The 20,954-nt window shown below is 45.6% G+C and overlaps 1 protein-coding gene across 2 annotated transcripts in view; it reads left to right on the top strand.

Moving 5' to 3' along the window:
• ARRDC1 (arrestin domain containing 1) overlaps nt 1-20,954 on the top strand; it is a 140,197-nt gene that overhangs the window by 93,595 nt on the left and 25,648 nt on the right. For both annotated transcript variants that reach the window (XM_033960476.1, XM_033960475.1), the window contains 2 exons: nt 5,135-5,185; nt 13,069-13,223. In XM_033960476.1, coding sequence (XP_033816367.1) covers nt 5,135-5,185; nt 13,069-13,223 — 206 coding nt within the window. The remainder of the gene's footprint in view (nt 1-5,134; nt 5,186-13,068; nt 13,224-20,954) is intronic.

Here is a 20,954-nt window from a genome sequence, read left to right as displayed (position 1 = left end):
TTGAGCAAATGTTATATTTTGGGGAAAAAATGTATATTGAATTTCTGGCTGGCAGAGGTTCCTCCCTCCTTCTGGTACTGGAGGAATAAATTACATGCCCTTCTCGGCTGGGAGGCCCTTCTGGCTTCTTCCTCCCGCCGACGGAGTAGAGACTTTGTTCATATTTGGACTCCTTATTTGGACAGTTTGCCTCCCTGGGTTCGTAGTCGTATCCTGAATAGACTACAATCGTATTCCATCCCGCCTGTCTGATCTGGGGGGATTGGGGGGGTTCTGGGCGGGGTTTGATGGGGGTGGGGGTTGGGGGGGCATTGGGGGATTGGGATACTTTGTAACCTGAGAGGACATCAGAGTCCAGTCCTCTTGGGGGCAGGGAGCTTTGTTTTCAATATTTGAAATGTCTTTGTCCTGCTGTTTATCTTTGTTATGGTTGTTGCTTAATAAAAACCGATTTCACTTAAAAAACAGATGACTGGTACCAGTTACAGAATCGTGCCTGCCTGATTGAGAGATCCCTTGCCATCAGCTGATCGTGGCAAGGGAATCGCCAATCAGCTGAGCCTGCAGACTTCCCTGAAGCCGCAGCTTTGGGGAGTCCTGCCAGCTCAGCTGATCGGGGAAAATACCCCTGCTGTGATCAGCTGAGCTGGCTGTGGCAAGGGACCCCAGCACCCATCCCTGAAATCGGCAGGAGGGATGCCCACTCCCTTCTGCCTCTGGCCCGCAATCCCCTGATGCCCTTTCCCCAAAGCACCATGAGCAGGAGGGATGCCCATTCTCTCATGCCGAACCCCCTCCCACCAAGGAAGCAGGAGGGATGCAGATTCAAAGGTCAAGCGGTCAGTATTCTCAGACAGTGCTGGCATATGTCAATCACCAGGGAGGTACCAAGAGTGCATCTGTCTGGAATCCAGCATGCTCTTCCACTGGGCGGAATTTCATCTTCAGGTGCTATTGGCAACGCATATCATGAGTGTGGGCAATGTTCAAGCCAACTTCCTCAGCAGACAGACCTTGGATCCAGGCAAGTGGATGCTGTCAATGGCAGCATTTCAGGGCATTGTTCAGCACTGGGGTCATCCACACTTTGACCCCATATGGTGAAAAACAAGAAAGCAGACAGGTTTTTCAGTCGAAGTTTCGAGCCTGGACACGAGGGTCTAGATCAGGGGTAGGGAACTCCGGTCCTCGAGAGCCGTATTCCAGTTGGGTTTTCAGGATTTTCCCAATGAATTTACATGAGATTTATTTGCATGCACTGCTTTCAATGCATATTCATTGGAGAAATCCTGAAAACCCGACTAAAATACAGCTCTCGAGGACCCGGAGTTCCCTACCCCTGGTCTAGATGCTCTGGTCTAGCAGTGGCTTCAGGACATCCTATTGTCTGTCTTTCCTCCCTGGCCCATGATATGCCGCATCCTTCAATGGACTGCAACTCACCAGGGAAAGATCATTCTGATGGTTCCAGACTGGCCTCGCAGGCCGTGGTATGCAGATATGATGGGCCTTTGAACAGGCCATGGCCTGAACCAGAACGTATGCAGGTAAGGCTAGACTCAAATAGGGCACTGATCTTTGACCTAAGAGCCGCCATGTGGGCACGATGGACCCAGCAGCAGCAATTCTTATGTTCCAGTTACTGGTGCTTCCAGACTTCCAGACTTCCTTTAACAAGGTCCAGTATGCATGGAGGATCCAGATCTCTTTGCTCTTACGGCATGGCTATTGGACTCAAAGCACTGGAATGGAAAGGTTATTCAGAAGTGGTCATTGCCACACTTCTCAGGTCTAAGAAGTCAACTACAGTATCTGCCTATGCTAAATCATGGAAGACTTTCCAGCACTGGTGTGTCCAAGAACAGGTGGAGTCATTTTCAGCTCCAATTTTGATGGTTTGGCTTTTCTGCAAGCAGGCCTTGACAAGGGCCTCACCATAGATTCTCTTCAGGTCCAAGTATTGGGGCTCTCTTGTTTCATGGCTCATGGCTGCAAACCTACACTGGTATCCCATCCAGACATCGCCAGATTTCTGAAGGGTGCTCTCCACATCAGACCACCAATCAAACCACCGTTCCCTTCATGGGACTTTCATGTAGTTCTGCGAGGTCTCGCCAAAGCTCTGAGCCACTGGAAGAAGTGTCCCTCTTGGACTTGACTCTAAAAGCAGCTTTTCTGGTAGTGGTGACCTCAGCGAGATGAGTCTCTGAGAGCTCCAAGCTCACTTTTGTAGAGAACCTTTTCTTAAAATCTCAGAAACTGGAGTCTCCCTACACACTGTTCTTCTTTTCTGCTGAAAGTAGTTTCGGTGTTTCATGTTGATCAGGAGGTTTGCTTACCTGTATTCCAGTCCACAAGTTCTAAGAAACAGGACCACATTTTGAAGAAGTTGGACATGAGAAGAGTGCTGCCTCTATATCTTGAAGTTACCAACGAGTTTAGACTCTGACCATCTGTTTGTACTGATTCATTCAAGTAAGTGGGGCACTGATTCATTCAAGTAAGTGGGGCACACCTGCTTCCAAGGCTATGACTTATCTGTGGGAAACACATATTTCCGATGGTCTTAGGCAGTGTTCTTCAACCGCCGGTCTGCGGACCGGTGCCAGTGCACAAAATAATTATTTTATTTCTGCTGGTCCATAGGTGTCAAAAGGTTGAACACTGGTCTTAGGAACCGAGACAACGGTCCTCTATCTGTCTCCAGGCGAGTCCGCTCGCATGCAGATACGCCCACATACATTTATTTGTAATTAGAAATAAATATTTCACAATATATAATTACATGTTGTTTTTGTGATTAATCACTATGCTTTAATTATGTTCAATTTGTAACAATGAAAATACATCCTGCATATCAGATATTTACATTACGATTCATAACAGTAGCAAAATTACAGTTATGAAGTAGCAACAAAAATAATTTTATGGTTGGGGGTCACCTCAATATGAGGAACTGTATTAAAGGGTCGCTGCATTAGGAAGGTTGAGAACCACTGATTTAAAGGAAGACTTCTTTTCAAGAGAAGTGAATGGCATCTCTCTCATACTGCAAGAAGATATTCCTTTCTGTTGATTTCTTATAACCATTGTCTTAATTGAGTATCTTCTTTACATATAAATACATCCAAAAAGGAAATTTTGTATTTATTCACTGTCATTGCAAATTTTATGGCAAAATGCTTTGTATTCAGCCAAATGACCAAGATCTATAGATCTCTTTAAAAAAAATTGACTGGTCTATATCATTTAAAAAGTCATTTCACAATAAGAGTTTGAGGATGCTTACTCCAGAGATTTGAAATTGAAAGAATTGATGTGTAATATAAGACTAGATATTATTTCTGACCATAGAGGTCATCAACCTTTTGGGGTTTGCTGTATATGTGATAATATGCTGCAAATAGATAATTGGACTATGGCAAAATCCCAAATTCTTGTTGCCTTAAATTCAAGCAGCTTACTTACCTGGATACAAAATCATATAGAAGCCTAACAGAGTACTTCAACACCCAATTACATTTTTCAACAAAACCTTAGACTATAGTAACTTAGTAAATGACGGCAGATAAAGACCTGAACAGTCCATCCAGTCTGCCCATTGGTTATGCCCATTAAAAATACATGATTGAATTAACTTTTCTTTGATATTTCTGGGTCACAGACTGTAAAGTCCACCTTGTATTGTCCTAGGTTCCAAATGCTGAAGTTGCTGTCCAAGCTGACTCCAGCCTAACCATAAGGTCTGTCCAATAACATCCTCGTGTTCTAAGTTAGTGGAGTTCCCATTAATGCTCTCCCCAGCCTATCCTACACCAAATCACCACATATGGGACACAGATCATGCAAGTCTGTCCAGTACTGGCCTTAATTCTTTAATTTACATCCTTTGTTTTCTAATTAGAGATCCTCTGATTATCCCATGCTTTTTTGAATTCCATCACTGTTTTCCTCTCCACCACTGACTTGACACTTGAATTAGTGAGAATGTCATACTCCTCTCTCCCCCCCCCCCCCACACACACAATTTGATCTCCCATTCCCTGAATGCCTAACATGACTTATCTCATGGACCTGGTCCTTCCTGTATATGTATCCTGAAAACCTGTTGTGAAGATACTTCACAAGTTTCCGTGGAAGCCAAGCACCATGATTCTTAGTATCCTACTGACATCAAAAAAGAGGAAACTGGGTGTTAAGTGGTGGCAGTTCTGCCTCAATTAAGGCTTTGTCAGTTTGCAACATGGAGCAAGGGGACATCTACTTCATCCATGTGTAAAGTCTCCGGCCATCACAGAATAGAAATTGTGCAGTCTGTAGCCTCTCGCTTGCCTTAACTTGCTGACAATTTTTATAATTGCCAGGAGGCCATCTATTTAAACATATGCATTATTAAGTGGAAACTGTTTACTAGTGTCTCACTAATGGACATGAATCCCACATTGGTTGCCGACAGAGTTGAGAATTCTGTTCAAATTTTCTTGTATTTGTTATTAATCAGTTTCAGGTTTGTTACCAGGTTATTTTGTGTCTCATTTTTCTTTGAATCACGCCAAAAAGACCACACATAGAGTGCACTTGTTTTCATATCCCTCCATAAAATCCTGTCATAAGAAGTTCCTTGAGAGAACCCTCTCATTTCAAGCCTCTAAATTGAATGTATGGCTTGGAAAACTTATGTTAGAGGTCTTTTGCTATCTTGATTTTAGAAAATTGTTAAAGACGCAACTCTTTGATAGGCTGGTATCTTAATGCATTCTGTTTCATTTTTTCAATCAAATTCCTTATATTCAACTTGATATATTTTATCTCTTCTATGTATTAATTCTTTCCCTGCCATGCTGGTATTTTCTGCATTATATTGTAAATGCTTTCTGTCTTTATCTGTTTTTAAGTTCATTATTCTAATTTGCATTTTATCTGTATCCCATGTATTAGCTCACCTTGTTGTGAACCGCCTAGAACTTTCTCGGTATGGTGGTATATAAGAATAAAATTATTATTATGTGTGCACTGGCTATAATCTTACAATAATGACGGTATGGCCAAAGATAAGTGCTGAAATTAAGTACCTTTGATAAAAGCAGAGTTTGCCTTTACATATCACTTAAATTTTTCTTTCTTCCTCTTATAGGGACCTTAAATGCAGGAGAACATAGCTTTCCATTCCAGTTCCTCCTACCGGGTAAGGTTAAAATTTTGGTTTTGTTTGTGCAGCATGCATGTACGTGTCTAAATCATAGACTTATTAGAACAAATAGCTGCCAGCCCTGGGCAGTTAAGTCATGAGAGAGCTCACATTATTGTTGGCAAAAGACTGAAAAGATGTCAATTTGAAAGCATGGATGCCTGGTTTATGAAAAGGTTGGTCAGTCCACTCAGGGTGCACAGCTCTTTGCTACCATGCTTTCTACATGGGCATATACAGAGGCTAGCTAAAGTGGACAATTTATTTATTTTGTTTACTATCCCATTCTCCCCAATGAGCTCAGAACAGGTTAACATACATATAGTTAACTAGTTACAATGTGCCATAGCACAAGAAAGAAATTTAGATTCGCGGTTAAGGGCAGGGAGGTTTGTCGGACCAGGGCTGTTGTCGGTTGGTCGGTCGGGGAAGCGCAACAAAAGTAAGGGGACCTGGCCGGCTGTGCTGCACCCGGGGCGGGAGAGAAGGAGGGGGAGAAGGACGCTGAAAGCACTGGAGAAGACAAAGGGGCGGAGAAGGACGCTGAAAGGCCCTGGGGAAGACGGGCCGGGGGGGAAGGACTCTGAAAGCACTTGTGGAAGACAGAGGAAGGGAAGGACACTGAAAGCACATGGGGAAGACAAAAGGGTGGAGAAGGACGCTGAAAGGCCATGGGAAGGGCGGGGGGGGGGAAGGACTCTGAAAGCACTTGTGGAAGACAGAGGGAGGAGAAGGATGCTGAAAGCACATGGGGAAGACAAAAGGGTGGAGAAGGACGCTGAAAGGACATGGGGAAGACGGGGGGGTGGAGAAGGACGCTGAAAGGCCATGGGGAAGACAGAGAGGGAGAAGGACGCTGAAAGGACATGGGGAAGACAGAGGGGGGAGAAGGATGCTGACAGGACATGGGGAAGATGGGGGTGGAGAAGGACGCTGAAAGGAAATGGGGAAGAGAGAGTGGGGAGAAGACGCTGGCAGGGAAGAAGACAGAGATGCCAGACTATGGGGGGAGCGGAGGGAAGAAGATGGGTGCCAGACCAATTTGGAAGGGGGAGAAAGGGAGAGGCACAGTAACAGAGCAAATGGAAGACGCAGAAGGAAGAGAGACAGTGGATGGAAGGAACTGAATGAGAACATGAGGAAAGCAGAAACCAGGCAACAAAGGTAGGAAAAGAATGGGGTTTTTTTTTGGGTTTTTTTGCTTCAGGATAAAGTAGTATATTAGTTGTTGATAAAAATTTATAAACAAAAAAGGCTCTGGTAGAAACCCGTTTACAAAGTATGTATTCTTCCCAATTAATATTTCCAAATTAATAAAGTCTTTTTGCTTATTTGTAAATGGGTTTCTACCAGAGCCTTTAATTCAGTAGCATAATTAAATGAAATAACTATTTCTGAAGTTTATAGGGACGGGCGGGGACGGAGGGGATTCCTCACGGGGACGGGCGGGGACGGAGGGGATTCCTCGCGAGGACGGGTGGGGATGGAGGGATTCCTCACGGGGATGGGTGGGGACGGGTGGAATTCCTCATGGGGATGGGTGGGACTTTGGTGGGGATTTCTGTCCCCGCGCAACTCTCTAATCCAGACCTCGCTGATCATTTATTCCAGTGTTTCATTCCCCGTATTGGAGGATTTGGATTGGGATGCTGGATCCACGGATCCCTTAGGGGCTCCAGATCCTGAAGATTCAACTGGTACGCTTGTTTAAAGTTGTAGCTCCCTGATTTGATTGCTGAATCTTTGCAAGAATTGAGCTTGGATGCCAAGCCCACCCCTTCCACTTCCCATGGCTCTCCAGTGTATTCACCCAATCTGCAATCTTTCCCTGGCATATGGATATGAGTTTTTAGTTACAGAACAGTTTGACTCAGGCGGGGAGGTCAACAAGATGGCATCATGTAGGTGCTGTTCATGAGCTCACACAAATTTTTACTCCTCAATTTCGGCTGAAATTACTTATCTATTCATCGCTGATTGGCAATAACTATGTTGCATAAGAGGAAAGCAGTGGTTAAAGCAGTATCCTCCTCAACTGTCCTTTCACCGCTCATTCAGCCGGCGATAGAGTGGTTCACCCTAGCAACACTGCCAGAATCCGGGGAGGCGCTTTCTGCTTTAGGGGAGAGAGGAGGAAGCTCTCCTCTATTGGAACTTGAAACATCGCTCTCACCCTCGATGTCAGTTGCCCCTCCTTGCCGGCGATAGGTGCTGCTGCGGGAGCCGGAAGTTTGAATGCTGAAGTTGCTACAAACGTTCCAGCACAGGAGGGCACATCTGCAGGAATTCCTTTGCCAATGAAGATAACCAAAGAGGGAATGAAACCCCCCTAGGAAGTGACTCTTGAAGCAATATGGACAACACTTCAAAATTTGAACACTGCTGTATTAAAATCAGCTGGAGAGGTAAACGCTCTGGGGGGTGTTGGAAATGGATGAATTGACTAAATCTTTGGAACAAACTAAACTTGAGATCAAAGGCTCCATTTCACAAATACAAACTGAGAATCACTTCAAGAATTTAAAACAGTGGCTATTAAAGATAATCTAGTCTTACATAGAAAAATGGAAAAGATTGAGAATTATAATCGTAGGTTAAACTTACACCTCTTGAACATTCCAAAAATTGTTGGTCTATCTTCGCTTGAAATGTTCAAGAAATATTTAATAGAAATTCTTAAATACTCGGCTGATTGCATTCCACCAGTCAATAAAATATATTATTTGCCGTCTTCTTCTAAACAAATCCAACAAGAAATTGGTAATGCTATTCCTCAATCTCCAGTATTGGATATCAACAATATTTCGGCCCAGGGGCCACATGCAGCCCGCCAGGTACCAGTTTGAGGCCTTCAGTATGTTTAGCATAATCGCAAAAGTAAAATAAAACAGTTTCTTGATCATGTCTCTTTAGCTATAAATTACAATATTATTATTAAGACTTAGCCAAAAGGAAAGATTTATAAACTATGAAGAGTTTTACCTCGTGCAAAATTGTCATTTCTTTAATAAGACATTAACTATTTTTTTTCTGAGACCCTCCAAGTACCTACAAATCCAAAATGTGGCCCTGAAAAGGGTTTGAGTTTGAGACCACCGATGTAAAGTGTTTAGTCAAATATTTAGATGCCAAATACGTTTTTTTCACCCCAGAACAATTAAAAGCCTTTCTAAACTTGAAGAAGATTGCTTAAGTTACAACTGATAATGTAAGCGGGTAGTGTTTTCAGTGTTAAGCCTACATATAGTACTTATTTTTTTTCTTCCTTTACTGAAAGTTTTCTAACTATTCCTTTATTGGTCTCCCAGTACTTTAATATTTGTGGTCTAAGGAAGGATTTTATTGTTTCCAATTATGTGTTTATACTTCTGAATGTTACCCTTACTGTGTTTCATTAGCAAGAAGTTTTTTTTATTCTTGTAAAAATTTGTTAAACCCTAATAAAATTAAAAAAAAAAAGAAAGCCAGAACAGTTTGACTCTCTGGAGAGTCCCTTGCAAAATGCTAGGGCTATATCTCGCTTGTATCCTCTGGTGCAGGAGTGTCAGCAGCTGCTGGGACAACCCAAGGTGGATTCCTTGGTAGCTCAGGTGAAACCAACACACTTCGCTCCCTAGTGATGGAGGCGTTGTTGTAAAGGTATGCAGGATCATCGGGTGGATGTGATCCTCAGGAAAGTTTTTGAAACGGCTAATTTAGGAGTCAAAGCTGCTGTGGCTGTTATTTGTGGAACGCATCTGTCTGGCTCAGCTGTGTATGCTAGAGGCTGATGCAGTAGAGCCGTCTCCTTAGTTTCTGATGGCTGGGATGGACTACTTGGCAGATGGCTTATATGACCTTTTGAGAGTGCTGGTAAAGGTGTCAACATATTCGATTTTGGCCCACCACATGCTTTGGGTTCGGCAGTGGGCCAGGGATTGCAGTCCCTAGAATACCTAAGAGTTTTGTTCGATATGGCAGTGGACTGTGTTTACTTGCCCGAGCCTCGCAGACAAAAGCTGTGTGCGCAGATTTCAGATCTGTTGAAGAAATCGGCTTCTTCAGTGTGGAACTACCTGCAGGTGTTGGGCTTCATGGTAGCCACGCTAGAAGTGGTCCCTTTGGCGAGGGCGCGCATGCGTCCTCTTCAGCATGCCTTGCTTTCTTGTTGGGTACCACACCGAAATGCCTTAGAGATGCATTTGCCATGGACTTTGGAAGTTGCATCGGAGGAGAATCTTCCGTAGATGCACATGACTTCAGGCTCCGGCTGCTTAAACAAATTTAATTAAATCGCGCCACGAAGATAAGGGGAAGGAAGGGAGAGAGATGGATGCAGCGGCGATCAGTAGGTAGGAATGAGGGAGGGGGGCTGTGCACGATCAGTGACAGTGCACGTTCCCTCCCTTAACTGCAGAGATAAGGCCATTCACCGCTGTATGGAGCGGTGGATGGCCTTGACCCTGTACCTGCGGTGAGCACTTTTTTCCCCCCACCATTTCTGCAGGTTACCCACAGCTAGCCACCATGTCGTTCTCTAGTAGAGACCTTATCAGAAAAGCCCTTTGCAAAGTCATAAGCAGTTAATGAGCTCTGAGGTTGAGACACAGTGCTACTCATCTTGAAGGAACCATAGAGAGAATAAAAAAAGAAGGTACAATTGAGTTATTCAAGTCATGCTGCAGGATCTTATGTAAATAATTTTGTTTGGCTTTCCATAAGGAAATGGAATAAAGCCTTAGAGATTTAAAATGAGGATTTTTCCTCCATAGGCGTTCAGCACTACGTAATTGACGTCGCAAAAGTGAAAGGCCTGCATGAAACCAGGGTTGAGACGGATGACGCCTTAGAATAATTGGTTTAAGGGGCGCAGAGAGATTTAAAGCAGATTGCAAAGTAGTATCCCAGATTTTGAACTGGTCAGCTAACCCAAGGTCAGAAAAGTTGTCAGGAAATGGTGCACACTTACGAAAGAAATTTTCTGCTGTATGAGTTTGAAAGTTGCGAACATATTTAGCTGAAGTTTGATTAGTAACATGCGGAGCAGTGAAAGTTCCAATGCACAGAGAAAATTAAACAAGAAAGTGGAGTTTCTGGGCCTTCTCTTTGTCCCCAGACAGGATCGTGTATTGCTTTTCCAGGCATGCAGACAGAACCTTCGACAACAGATCAGAATTCTCTTGGACCGTCCAGCTTCCTTGGCCTGGTTTTATCTGCAGGTTTTGGGGTCTTGGGTTGCCTCCTTGGAGGCGATCCCATGTGTCCTTTACAGGAGTCCCTCCTATCTTGGTTGTCTCCGCATAGTTTTTCCCTCAGATGCCGCTCCCCTGGACGGTGCCAGCTAGCAGCAGCTTGAGCTGGTGGCTTCAGGGAGAGGCTCTCTGCCAGGGCTCGCTTCTTCAGATATCTGAGTAGATGACTCTTATCACGGATGCCAGCCTGTTGAGTGGGGGCTCACTGCAGAGACTGCTCCATTCAGGGGCAGCGGACTCCTGGTCCAAAACGTTGGTTGATCAGTCGTCTGAAGCTTCAGGCAATTCGGCTGGCACTACTCGCTCTCCAGCCCCTTCTGAAAGGAACAGTGTTGCGAGTTTCTCAAGACACCACAGCGGTGGTGTATATACAGCACAAGGGTGCACAAGTGCCTTCTCTTGGGCCAAAAGGATCATATGCGTTCCACTGGGTGAAAGTACATCTTCTGTCTTTCACGGCGGACCTGTAGCCAGAGTCGACAATGTTCTGGCAGACTTCCTTGGCCAACAGATCCTGGACCCAGGAGCATGGCCCCTCTCGCAGGAAGCATTCCGTCTGGTTGTACAGTTCTGGAGTCAGCCCCAGATGGACTTGTTGGCTTCAACAGAAAACTTGTAGGCCAGGTGCTTTTTCAGGCAATGAACAGTGAGGAAGCTAGGGCCGGATGCCTTGGTTTGACCCTGGCCAGCTTGCGAGCTCCTCTATGATGTTCCTCTGTGACCTCTGGTCGGTTGGGACCTCCGCCAGATAACAACACATCCTGGCTTGGTGATTCTAGTAGCTTAAGACTGGCCTCGTCACCCATAGTATGTGGATCTTGTCCATCTTCAATGGAGTGAGAATCTCTGGCTCCCTCTTCATCAATATCTTCTTAGTCAGGGGCCGGTGCCCATGGAGAACCCACTGCATTTTGGCCTTATGGCATGGCTCTTGAGCACTCAGCTTTGATGAAGCATGGTTTTTTGGATGTAGTTGCCTCACCTTTTTTTGTGCTTAATGAAACCCTCTTCTATGGCATTTTATGCCAGAGCCTGGACAGCTTTCCAACAGTGTGTGCTACGAATCAAGTGGAACCTGTGAGGATTCCCTTTTTGGTGTTTTTTTTTCTTCAGGCAGGCCTAGAAATAGATGGCCTCCCTTGCAGCTCTGGTTGCAGGCTTTTCATGTTTTAGGTCGTGCAGAGGCGCTAGTTCGCTTTCTGATCATCGTGTCTTGGTTTCTGAGAGGGGCACTTCATTTGCGACCTCCCTTGTCTTCCTTTCCCTTCGTGGAATCTTAGCATCGTTCTGCAGGGCCTTGGAGAGGCGTCATTCGAACCACTGAAGGATGCTTCTTTTCTCGATCTGATAGTCAAGACTGTCTTTCTGGTCACCATTGTCCTGGCATGGCGTTTTTCGGTACTTTAGGCTGTTTAGTGCAGGGTAACCTTTATCCGTATTCCAGATGTGGGACTTTTTGCCATGTTGCACCTTCCTTCCTTTCTGCTGAAGGTGGTTTCTGCCTGTCTTATCAGCCAGGAAGTTTGTATGTCTGTTTTTTTTCCGCAAGCTCGGAGCAAAAGGCTCGGATCGTGTGCAAGTTGGCTGTCGGGAGAATCTTGCTCCACTATTTGGAGAGGACTAATGATTCTCGACTGGCTGATCCCCTATTTGTCCTGAGTGCTGCACCTCACCAGGGTCAGACGGCAGCTAAGGCTTCAATTGCTCGATGAATTTGAATAGCCAATGGCAAGCAGCCACCGATTTCACTTAATGCCCACTCATCTGGAAGTGTGGCTACATTGTGGGCAGTGTCTCTTGTGAGTCATCCTGATTAACTTTGCAGGGCAGCTCATTCTGCTACCACTTTTAGGACCTCTGTGTTGAGGGCAGGTTGTTCTGTTCATCCCTAGATGTTAACATTGCTTTGTTATGTCACCTAGTGTATGGAATCCGGAAGGGACATAACAGAATGGAAGATTATGTGTATACTTTTGATAATCTTCTTTCTGTTAGTCCCTGTAAGATTCCATACAACCTACCCTCTCTGTGTACACTCAGTTTGGAATAGCCTGCTTCTTTCTACCTTGATGATTCTCCTTACAAGCTTGAATGCTTTCCAGCTGGTTGACAGATCTTGTGGAACATTTTCTGTGAGTATACACATTACCGAAGGCCTTTCATGGGGTGCTCGTTGCACACAGCAGATTAGTTCAGCATTGTTTCTCAATGTTTTTTCTAAGTTGCCTTTGTGCCTGTTTATTGCTTGTTAATATTATGCAGAGCAAACCAGTTGAAGAATTACTTATTTTGCTTGGGATCCTCCCCCGTACCCCTCTTGTCATGGATTTCTCCAGGTATGCTGCTTGGCTTTGGGACTTAGCCTAAGAGCTAGCAAACATATCCAGTTAAGGGAGTGGAGCATGTGCTCAGAAAAGTTTGTGGATTTCTACAAGTCCTGGATTGCGAGTTGGGATTGAACACCTAGCATATGGAATCCTACAGGGACTAACAGAAAGAAAGAAGATCATCAAAGGTATAAACCTAATCTTCCAGTGTAGCCTAAAATGAGGATCTTAAGCAGTTTACAACCTCTAGACATTGCTTCTGTTGCTTGTTTACTGGTTGAAGATTCCTGTCTGCTTTAACTCAAATCTCCGTTCCTTCTAGCCTCAGCCCCCTCTTCATTTGAAGGCCCTTTTGGTAAAGTGATCCACCAGGTGCGAGCAGTTATTGATACTCCAAGATTTTCTAAGGATTACAAATGTTCGAAAGTCTTCTACATTCTGGCTGCCCTCAACCTGAATGAAATCCCTGGCATAGAGGTGAGCCACTGCTGTAGTTACACATGGTACTTTCAGTCCTGTGTTTGATAATTGGTGCAAGGAAAATGCACATTTGAGGCAGTATCTGTGGAATTAAGTCTCGGATCTATTTATCCAGTGACGGGACTAAAGCGCACCGGACAATGGCGCACGGATAAAGATGCTAAGACAAATGTGCATAGGATGTCAGCGCGCCGGATTAAAAGGTAACTTTAAAGCGCAACGAGGGTGTGTGTGTGGGAGGGGGGAACTAAGTGTTGCCGCTGCTGTTGGGGGGGGGGGAACCCCCCCACTTAGACAAAACTGTGATTTTCTTCATTAAAACACTGGGAAAAGTTACACTTTCCTCTCTAACCCTCCAATGGCAGCACCAACACTTCTAAGTAAAATCGGGGAGGTTCCCCACACACACACACCCTTCGGAGCGCTTTAAAGTTACCTTTTAATCCGGTGCGCTGACTTCCTGTATGCATTTGTCTTTGCGGCTTTATCCCGCGCGCTTTCGTCTATGAACTATTTATCCTCAGAACAGGAGAAACATCTGAAATTACAATGCTAACTTTTCTCATACTAATTCCTTTCCTAGGTGCTAAAGGCTGGCCAGCTACTTTCTCATTCTTGGTTCATCAAGGCAAGATTTAATTTGTCTGGTGCTAATAGTAAATCATTAAGTGACCACATCTGGAAGTAACTTTCTCCTGCTGTATAACAGTTCTAGCTGATGTACTGACAAAACCTCTCCTGATGTCTCAAGATCTTGTTAACTCTTCTCTAAAAAGGCTGAATGAAACTGAATCCATGGGCAAAATTTTTTGATTAGTTTTTGCTGAAACCAAAGCTGAAAGAACTTTCCTGCCCCCTTCCCAGCAGAAAATACACACCACTGCACTGCTGTAAATCAAAAGAAAGGGAACAAAAGCCCCACGTAAAGTCCAACAAACGAAAGAAAACAAGTGGGGGAGTGGGATAGAACACTTCAACCTTGAGCTAAACAATACTTATTTAAGCTCAAAATAAAATACATATAAAAATACATGGATAAAAAAATCCTATTATGCAAATATATTAATGTCCTTATAGTGTAATAATCCAGTAGATGACCTGATATGATCCGTGTTTCGGCCTCCTAATGTCAGATAATCTACTGGACTATCCTCTATAATGAAAGCCTAAGCGCGCATGCGCACTTACAATGCTGTGATCCCTGCCGCCGTGATGTGTGCCTCCGTGGCTGTATTCTATTTGTGGCGTGTGCACCAGCTTGCAGCGCGTACAGCGATTTGAGTGATGGTGGCGGTTTGTCTCCTGATAGCTGGCACCTAGAGCAATGGCAGGAGGGTGTCGTGTGGGTGCTGCGAGGTGTCCCATGCTGGTAAAAATTCTGCTATTGCTCAGGGAAGTGGAGGGGGAGAGAGAAAGGGGGGATGCTTTGGGGGGAGGGGTGTGCTGGGGGGCAGACAGCAATCATGCTTTGCTCTGGGGGGGAAGACAGAAGGGGGCCACGGAGAGACAGGCAGGCATGACGCAAAAGAGAAATATAGGCAGGCAGGGGGCCAGGAAGACAGACAGAAAGACAGACGGGGCCAGAAAGACAGACAGACAGCGGCCAAGGAGAGAGAGAAAAAAACCCCAGACAGACAGCGGCCAAGGAGAGAGAGAAAAAAACCCCAGACAGACAGCAGCCAAGGAGAGAGAGAAAGAAAGGCAGATAGACAGGGGTCCAGAGAGAGAAAGACAGACAGGGGAGGCCAGGGAGAGACACAGACAGAAAGAATGACAGACAGACAGACAGACAGCGGCCAAAGAGAGAGAGACAAAGAAAAAAAGACCAACAAACAGTGGCCAAGGAGAGAGAGACAGAAAGAAAAACAAGACAGACAGAAAGCAGCCAAGGAGAGAGAGAGAGACAAAAAGAAAGACAGAAACATTTATTCTAGCACCTGTTAATGTAACGGGCTTAAAGACTAGTTACATTATAAGGACATTAATATATTTGCATAATAGGACTTTTTATCCATGTATTTTTATATGTATTTTATTTTGAGCTTATATAAATAAATATTGTTTATCTCAAGGCTGATGTGTTCTATCCCCACTTGTTTTTTTTTTTTGTTTGTTGCATCACTGCATTGCAGCATTTCCCCACCCCCACCCACCACAGTCCTCCTGGCTGCCTGATCAACCTTTAGGTCTGCCCCATGCCTACCTTAACAAACTCCGATGGTCTAGTGGCTTCTTTGGGGGCAGGAACGGAGCCCATTTGTTTCTGCCTGCTGCCACTGCAGAGTTACAATACTTGCCTGGACTTCCTGTGGCAGTCCTGTCAGCCATCTTGATTCAGCAGTTGGCAGCAGGCAGGAACAAATGGGCTCCATTCCTGCCCCCAGGGAAGGGCCTACAAGGTGGTTGAGCAGCATGAGGGGGCCAGGTCTTTGCTGGAGGCATGGGGGAGTAGCATAGCAATAGCTTGTGATCACTGGTGAGTAGTGCTGCCCGATTCAGGAAAAAATAATTTCGATTCGATTCAGCCTATTGAATTGGTTTTTCGATTCGATTCGATTTTCCTTCCCAATTGGGTGGTTTTTTTTTTTTTTGGGTGGTTTTTTTTTTTTAAACATCCTGGTGGGTTTATTTTACAGCCTCTTCACCCTCTTTGCCTTCTCCTAACCACACTGGCGCTGTGGTGTAAACAAAATCAACAAACAAAAAACACTTTTCCTCTCTCTGTTAAATCCTAGCTCACGTTTACGGTCTAACACCAGCTCTGGCAGGATACACATTTCAAATCTGACATATTGTAATCGCAAAACAGAAAATAAAATTATTTTTCCTACCTTTTGTTGTCTGGTCATTATTCAAATCTTGTTGGTCCCAGGCTCTGGTTGTCTTCTGATAACTTGCTTGCCAGGGTCTCCTTCTTTCTTCTTTCTCTGTGCTAACCATCCACCTGCCATCTCTGTCCTCTGGCATCTTTCCTTTTTTACATCTCCCTCCACAGATCCACCTTTTCTTAACTACCTTTTCATCCAGCATCTCTCCCTCCTTCCCCACCACCCCAGGGTCCACCATTTCTCCCTTTCTTTTCTCAACTACCCTCCTATCCAGTATCTCTATCCCCCTCCACACCATCCCTTGTGTCTAACTTCTCTCCCTTTCTGTTCTTTCCCTCCCTAAATCCCATTGTCCATCATCTCTCTTCTTCTCCTATTTTTAGACCTATTATTTCTTCCCCCAAAAATCCAGCATATGCACGTCTCTTTGAATCCCCCTTCCCTCCCTCCTTCTACACCAGGGCCCCCTCCCTTGAAGGTCTGTCCTCCCCGAAGACCTGCATCCCACCTCTGAAGGCCTGCATCCCACCTCTGAAGGCCTGCATCCCACCTCTGAAGGCCTGCATCCCACCCTTGAAGGCTTGTCTTCCCCCCCTTGAAGGCTTGTCTTCCCCCCCCTTGAAGGCTTGTCTTCCCCCCCCTTGAAGGCTTGTCTTCCCCCCCCTTGAAGGCTTGTCTCCCCCCCCCTTGAAGGCTTGTCTCCCCCCCCTTGAAGGCTTGTCTCCCCCCCCTTGAAGGCTTGTCTCCCCCCCCTTGAAGGCTTGTCTCCCCCCCCCCCTTGAAGGCTTGTCTCCCCCCCCTTGAAGGCTTGTCTCCCCCCACCTTGAAGGCTTGTCTCCCCCCACCTTGAAGGCTTGTCTCCCCCCACCTTGAAGGCTTGTCTCCCCCCCCTTGAAGGCTTGTCTCCCCCCCCTTGAAGGCTTGTCTCCCCCCCCCTTGAAGGCTTGTCTCCCCCCCCCTTGAAGGCTTGTCTCCCCCCCCTTGAAGGCTTGTCTCCCCCCCCCTTGAAGGCTTGTCTTCCCCCCCCTTGAAGGCTTGTCTTCCCCCCCCTTGATTCAGTGTTCCCGCTAAGCTGCGCTGGCCTGCGCTGGCGCACAAAATATTACATCGCAGCGCACAAGTTTCTCTTCACAGCGCACACACGCGTCGCAAAGGTAAGGGGAGGTAAGGTAAGGGGACGCATTGGGGGGATTGCACTTCCCCACAATTGCCATGCTTCGGTTCCTCTTCTTCCTTCCTTCCTCCCCCCCCCCCCCCCCCCCGCGGGACCCTGCGGCACCATCAACTCTTACTCCCTCTAATGTCGGCCCTGCAGCTCCAGACTTCCTCGCACCTTCTCCCCTCCCCCTTTGGATCGCTATTATTTTAAATGTTATAGCCGCGGAGCTGTATCCATCAGTGGAGATGTCTAACCTCGGCCTGCCCCGGAACTCTTACTGCAACAGTGACTTCCTGTTCCTGCCTAGACGGGCGGCTGCTGCAGTAAGAGTTCCGGGGCAGGCCGAGGTTAGACATCTCCACTGATGGATACAGCTCCGCGGCTATAACATTTAAAATAATAGCGATCCAAAGGGGGAGGGGAGAAGGTGCGAGGAAGTCTGGAGCTGCAGGGCCGACATTAGAGGGAGTAAGAGTTGATGGTGCCGCAGGGTCCCGCGGGGGGGGGGGGGGGGAGGAAGGAAGGAAGAAGAGGAACCGAAGCATGGCAATTGTGGGGAAGTGCAGAGCTGCAGGGAAGAGTGTTGCGGTACCCAGCTGGAGGGAGAAGGAAGATGAGGGAGGGAATTAAAGGAGATGCCAGGGCTTGGAGCGTAGGAGGAAGGTATGCCAGTCTAAGGGAAAAGGAAGGGGGAGATGTGAGAGCATGGAGGGGGAGCGAAAGATGGAAGAAAAGGAAAGGAGAGAGATGCCAGAGAATCAGGGAAGGGGAGATACCAGACTATGAGGAGAGGTGTGGGAGAGGGAAGGCGAGGAGAGAGATGCCAGACCAATGGGGTGAAAGGAGAGATGGAAGGGGGAGGCATACAGTTTCTGGAAGGGGCATAGAAGGAGAGAAGATGCCATATAGGGGAAGAGAGACGGCAGACAGTGGATGGAAGGAAGAGAGTTACAAGAAGATGAGGAAAGGAGAAACCACAGAAGACAAAGGTAGAAAAAAATTTCTATTTATTTATTGCTTTAGGAGACATGTGTCACTGTTTCTGTGAAGCATTGTATGCAGAGTCCAGCTTCTTGCTGGTTCAATTTAACCTTTGTCTATGTATTTTTATTTTATCCCCCCTTTTACAAAACTGTGAAGCGTTTTTAGCACCAGCCTTGGTGGTAGCAGCTCTGATGCTCAGAATTTTATGAGCATCAGAGCTGTTACCTCCGTAGCTAAAATCCACACTACAGTTTTGTAAAAGAGGGAGGGGTTAGTTTGTGATTACATATTCCTTACTAGGCGAAGGTGTTTTCTGTGTTCTGTGTGTTCGAAAGACATGGTTTTCTGTTAGGATTGACGGTGTAGGATTGATCTGTGCTGGTCTGGCTTGTTTAGTTTTACAATGGGTGTATTGATGTACTGTTCACTGCAATATGTAAGATGCTGCCTTTTCCTAGGTACTCATGTGTGACGTGTGGCTTGTTACTAAAAATCACGTTTTTCGTACAGATGGGGGGAGGGGGGGTGCCAAAAAATGATGGGCCCCGGGTGTTACATATGCTAGGTACACCACTGCATTATGTAAAGATACCAGAAAGCTGGCGAAGCAAAAACTTTAAGTAAATTGTTATTCTTCTAAGTTTTGAGTATTTAACCCTCCCACAATCTCATGGGCACTCGTTTCAAGTTTCAAGTTTATTGAGATTTTGATTTAAACGCAATATCAAATATTTTCAATGTGTATAGCAAAAATAAATTTTGGGAAATAAATAAAACCATTTGAACAATAAACATACAAACATATCCATAGATGATTAAAATTACATAAGGAGTACAAGGAACATAACATAAGAAATGCCTGCACCGGATCAGACCCGGGGTCCATCTAGTCCGGCGTTCCGCACACGCGGAGGCCCAGCCAGGCACACCCTGGCGAATACAATGTCACTCGTATCCCTCAATGTCTTCTGCAAGAAGATGTGCGTCCAATTTTCCCTTAAATCCTAGAACGGTGGTTTCCTCCACCAGCTCTTTCGGGAGAGAGTTCCAGGCGTTCACCACTCGCTGTGTGAAGCAGAACTTTCTGACGTTTGTCTTGGCCGTGTCCCCTCTCAGCTTCAGGCCATGACCTCTGGTCCGAGACTGGGTTACATTTGCCAATGTGAATAACGCTGTTTCTTGCTCACCATCCTTTCCCCCTGTTGGTGAGTGAGCTTGCTCCATTATGTCAATTCCTTTTAGCAATTTAAAAGTCTCTATCAGATCCCCTCTCAGTCTTCTCTTCTCAAGGGTGAATAGTCCCAGTTTTCTGAGGCGATCTTTGTAGCTCAAGTTCTCCATACCTTTTACTAGCTTCGTCGCTCTCCTCTGCACCCTCTCCAGTAGTGTTATATCCTTCTTCAGGTATGGAGACCAGTGTTGGACACAGTATTCCAGGTGTGGTCTGACCATTGCTCTATAAAGCGGCATTATGACCTCCCTTGATCTACTCGTGATTCCTTTCTTTATCATGCCTAACATCCTGTTAGCTTTCTTTGCCACCGCTGCACATTGAGCCGATGGCTTCAGGGTTCTATCTATCAGTACTCCCAGGTCTTTTTCTTGATCGCTCTTCCCCAATGTTATACCTAACAGTTTGTACCCATGCTCCTTGTTTTTACTGCCCAGGTGCATCACTTCGCATTTTTCTACATTAAAACTCATCTGCCAATTTTCTGCCCATCTCTCAAGTTGCTTCAAATCTCTCTGGAGTTCTTCGCTGTCTTTTTGTGACCTGATTGCTCGGCATAGTTTTGTGTCATCTGCAAACTTGATGATAGCACTGGTCGTTTCTTCTTCCAGGTCATTTACGAAGATATTGAATAAGATAGGCCCAAGAACTGAGCCCTGAGGCACACCGCTAGTTACTTTCTTCCAGTCTGAGTACTTCCCATTTATGCCCACTCTTTGTCTTCTGTTTTCTAGCCATTTTCCTATCCATCTCAGTATATCCCCTTCTATTCCATGACTTTGTAGTTTCTTGAGAAGTCTCGCATGAGGTACTTTGTCGAACGCTTTCTGGAAGTCCAAGTATATTATGTCAACCGGTTCTCCGCTATCGACTTGTTTGTTCACTCCCTCGAAAAACTGAAGTAAGTTTGTCAAGCATGACTTCCCTTTCCTGAAGCCATGCTGACTACCTCTCAGCAGGTCATGGTTATCCAGGTGCTGTACAATGCTGTCTTTAATCAAAGCCTCAACCATTTTCCCAGGGACCGATGTGAGACTCACTGGTCTATAGTTTCCCGGTTCTCCCCTTGATCCTTTTTTGAAGATTGGTATTACGTTCGCTATCTTCCAGTCTTCTGGTATCTGTCCGGTTATAACTGACAAGTTAGCGAGGGTTTGCAGTAGTTCTCCGATTTCCACCTTTAGTTCTTTTAATACTCTCGGGTGAATTCCGTCTGGGCCAGGGGATTTGTCACTTTTTAGTTTGTCAATCTGATAGTATACCTGGTCCAGATCCACCTTCACTGTGGTGAGGCTCTCCTCTATTTCCCCCTTGAATACTTTCACTGTTTTGGGTATCGATGTGGTGTCTTCCTTGGTAAAGACAGAAGCAAAGAAGGAATTTAATCTGTCTGCAATCTGTTTGTCCTCTTTGATGTATCCTTTTCTTCCTTGGTCGTCAAGAGGGCCCACTGTCTCCTTTGCAGGTTTTTTCCCTTTAACATATCTAAAAAATGGTTTGAAGTTTTTGGCCTCTTGGGCTATCTT

The sequence above is a fragment of the Geotrypetes seraphini genome, chromosome 10, assembly GCF_902459505.1.
Source record: "Geotrypetes seraphini chromosome 10, aGeoSer1.1, whole genome shotgun sequence".
Classification (NCBI taxonomy): Eukaryota; Metazoa; Chordata; class Amphibia; order Gymnophiona; family Dermophiidae; genus Geotrypetes; species Geotrypetes seraphini.
This window is presented reverse-complemented; position numbering and strand designations above follow the sequence as displayed.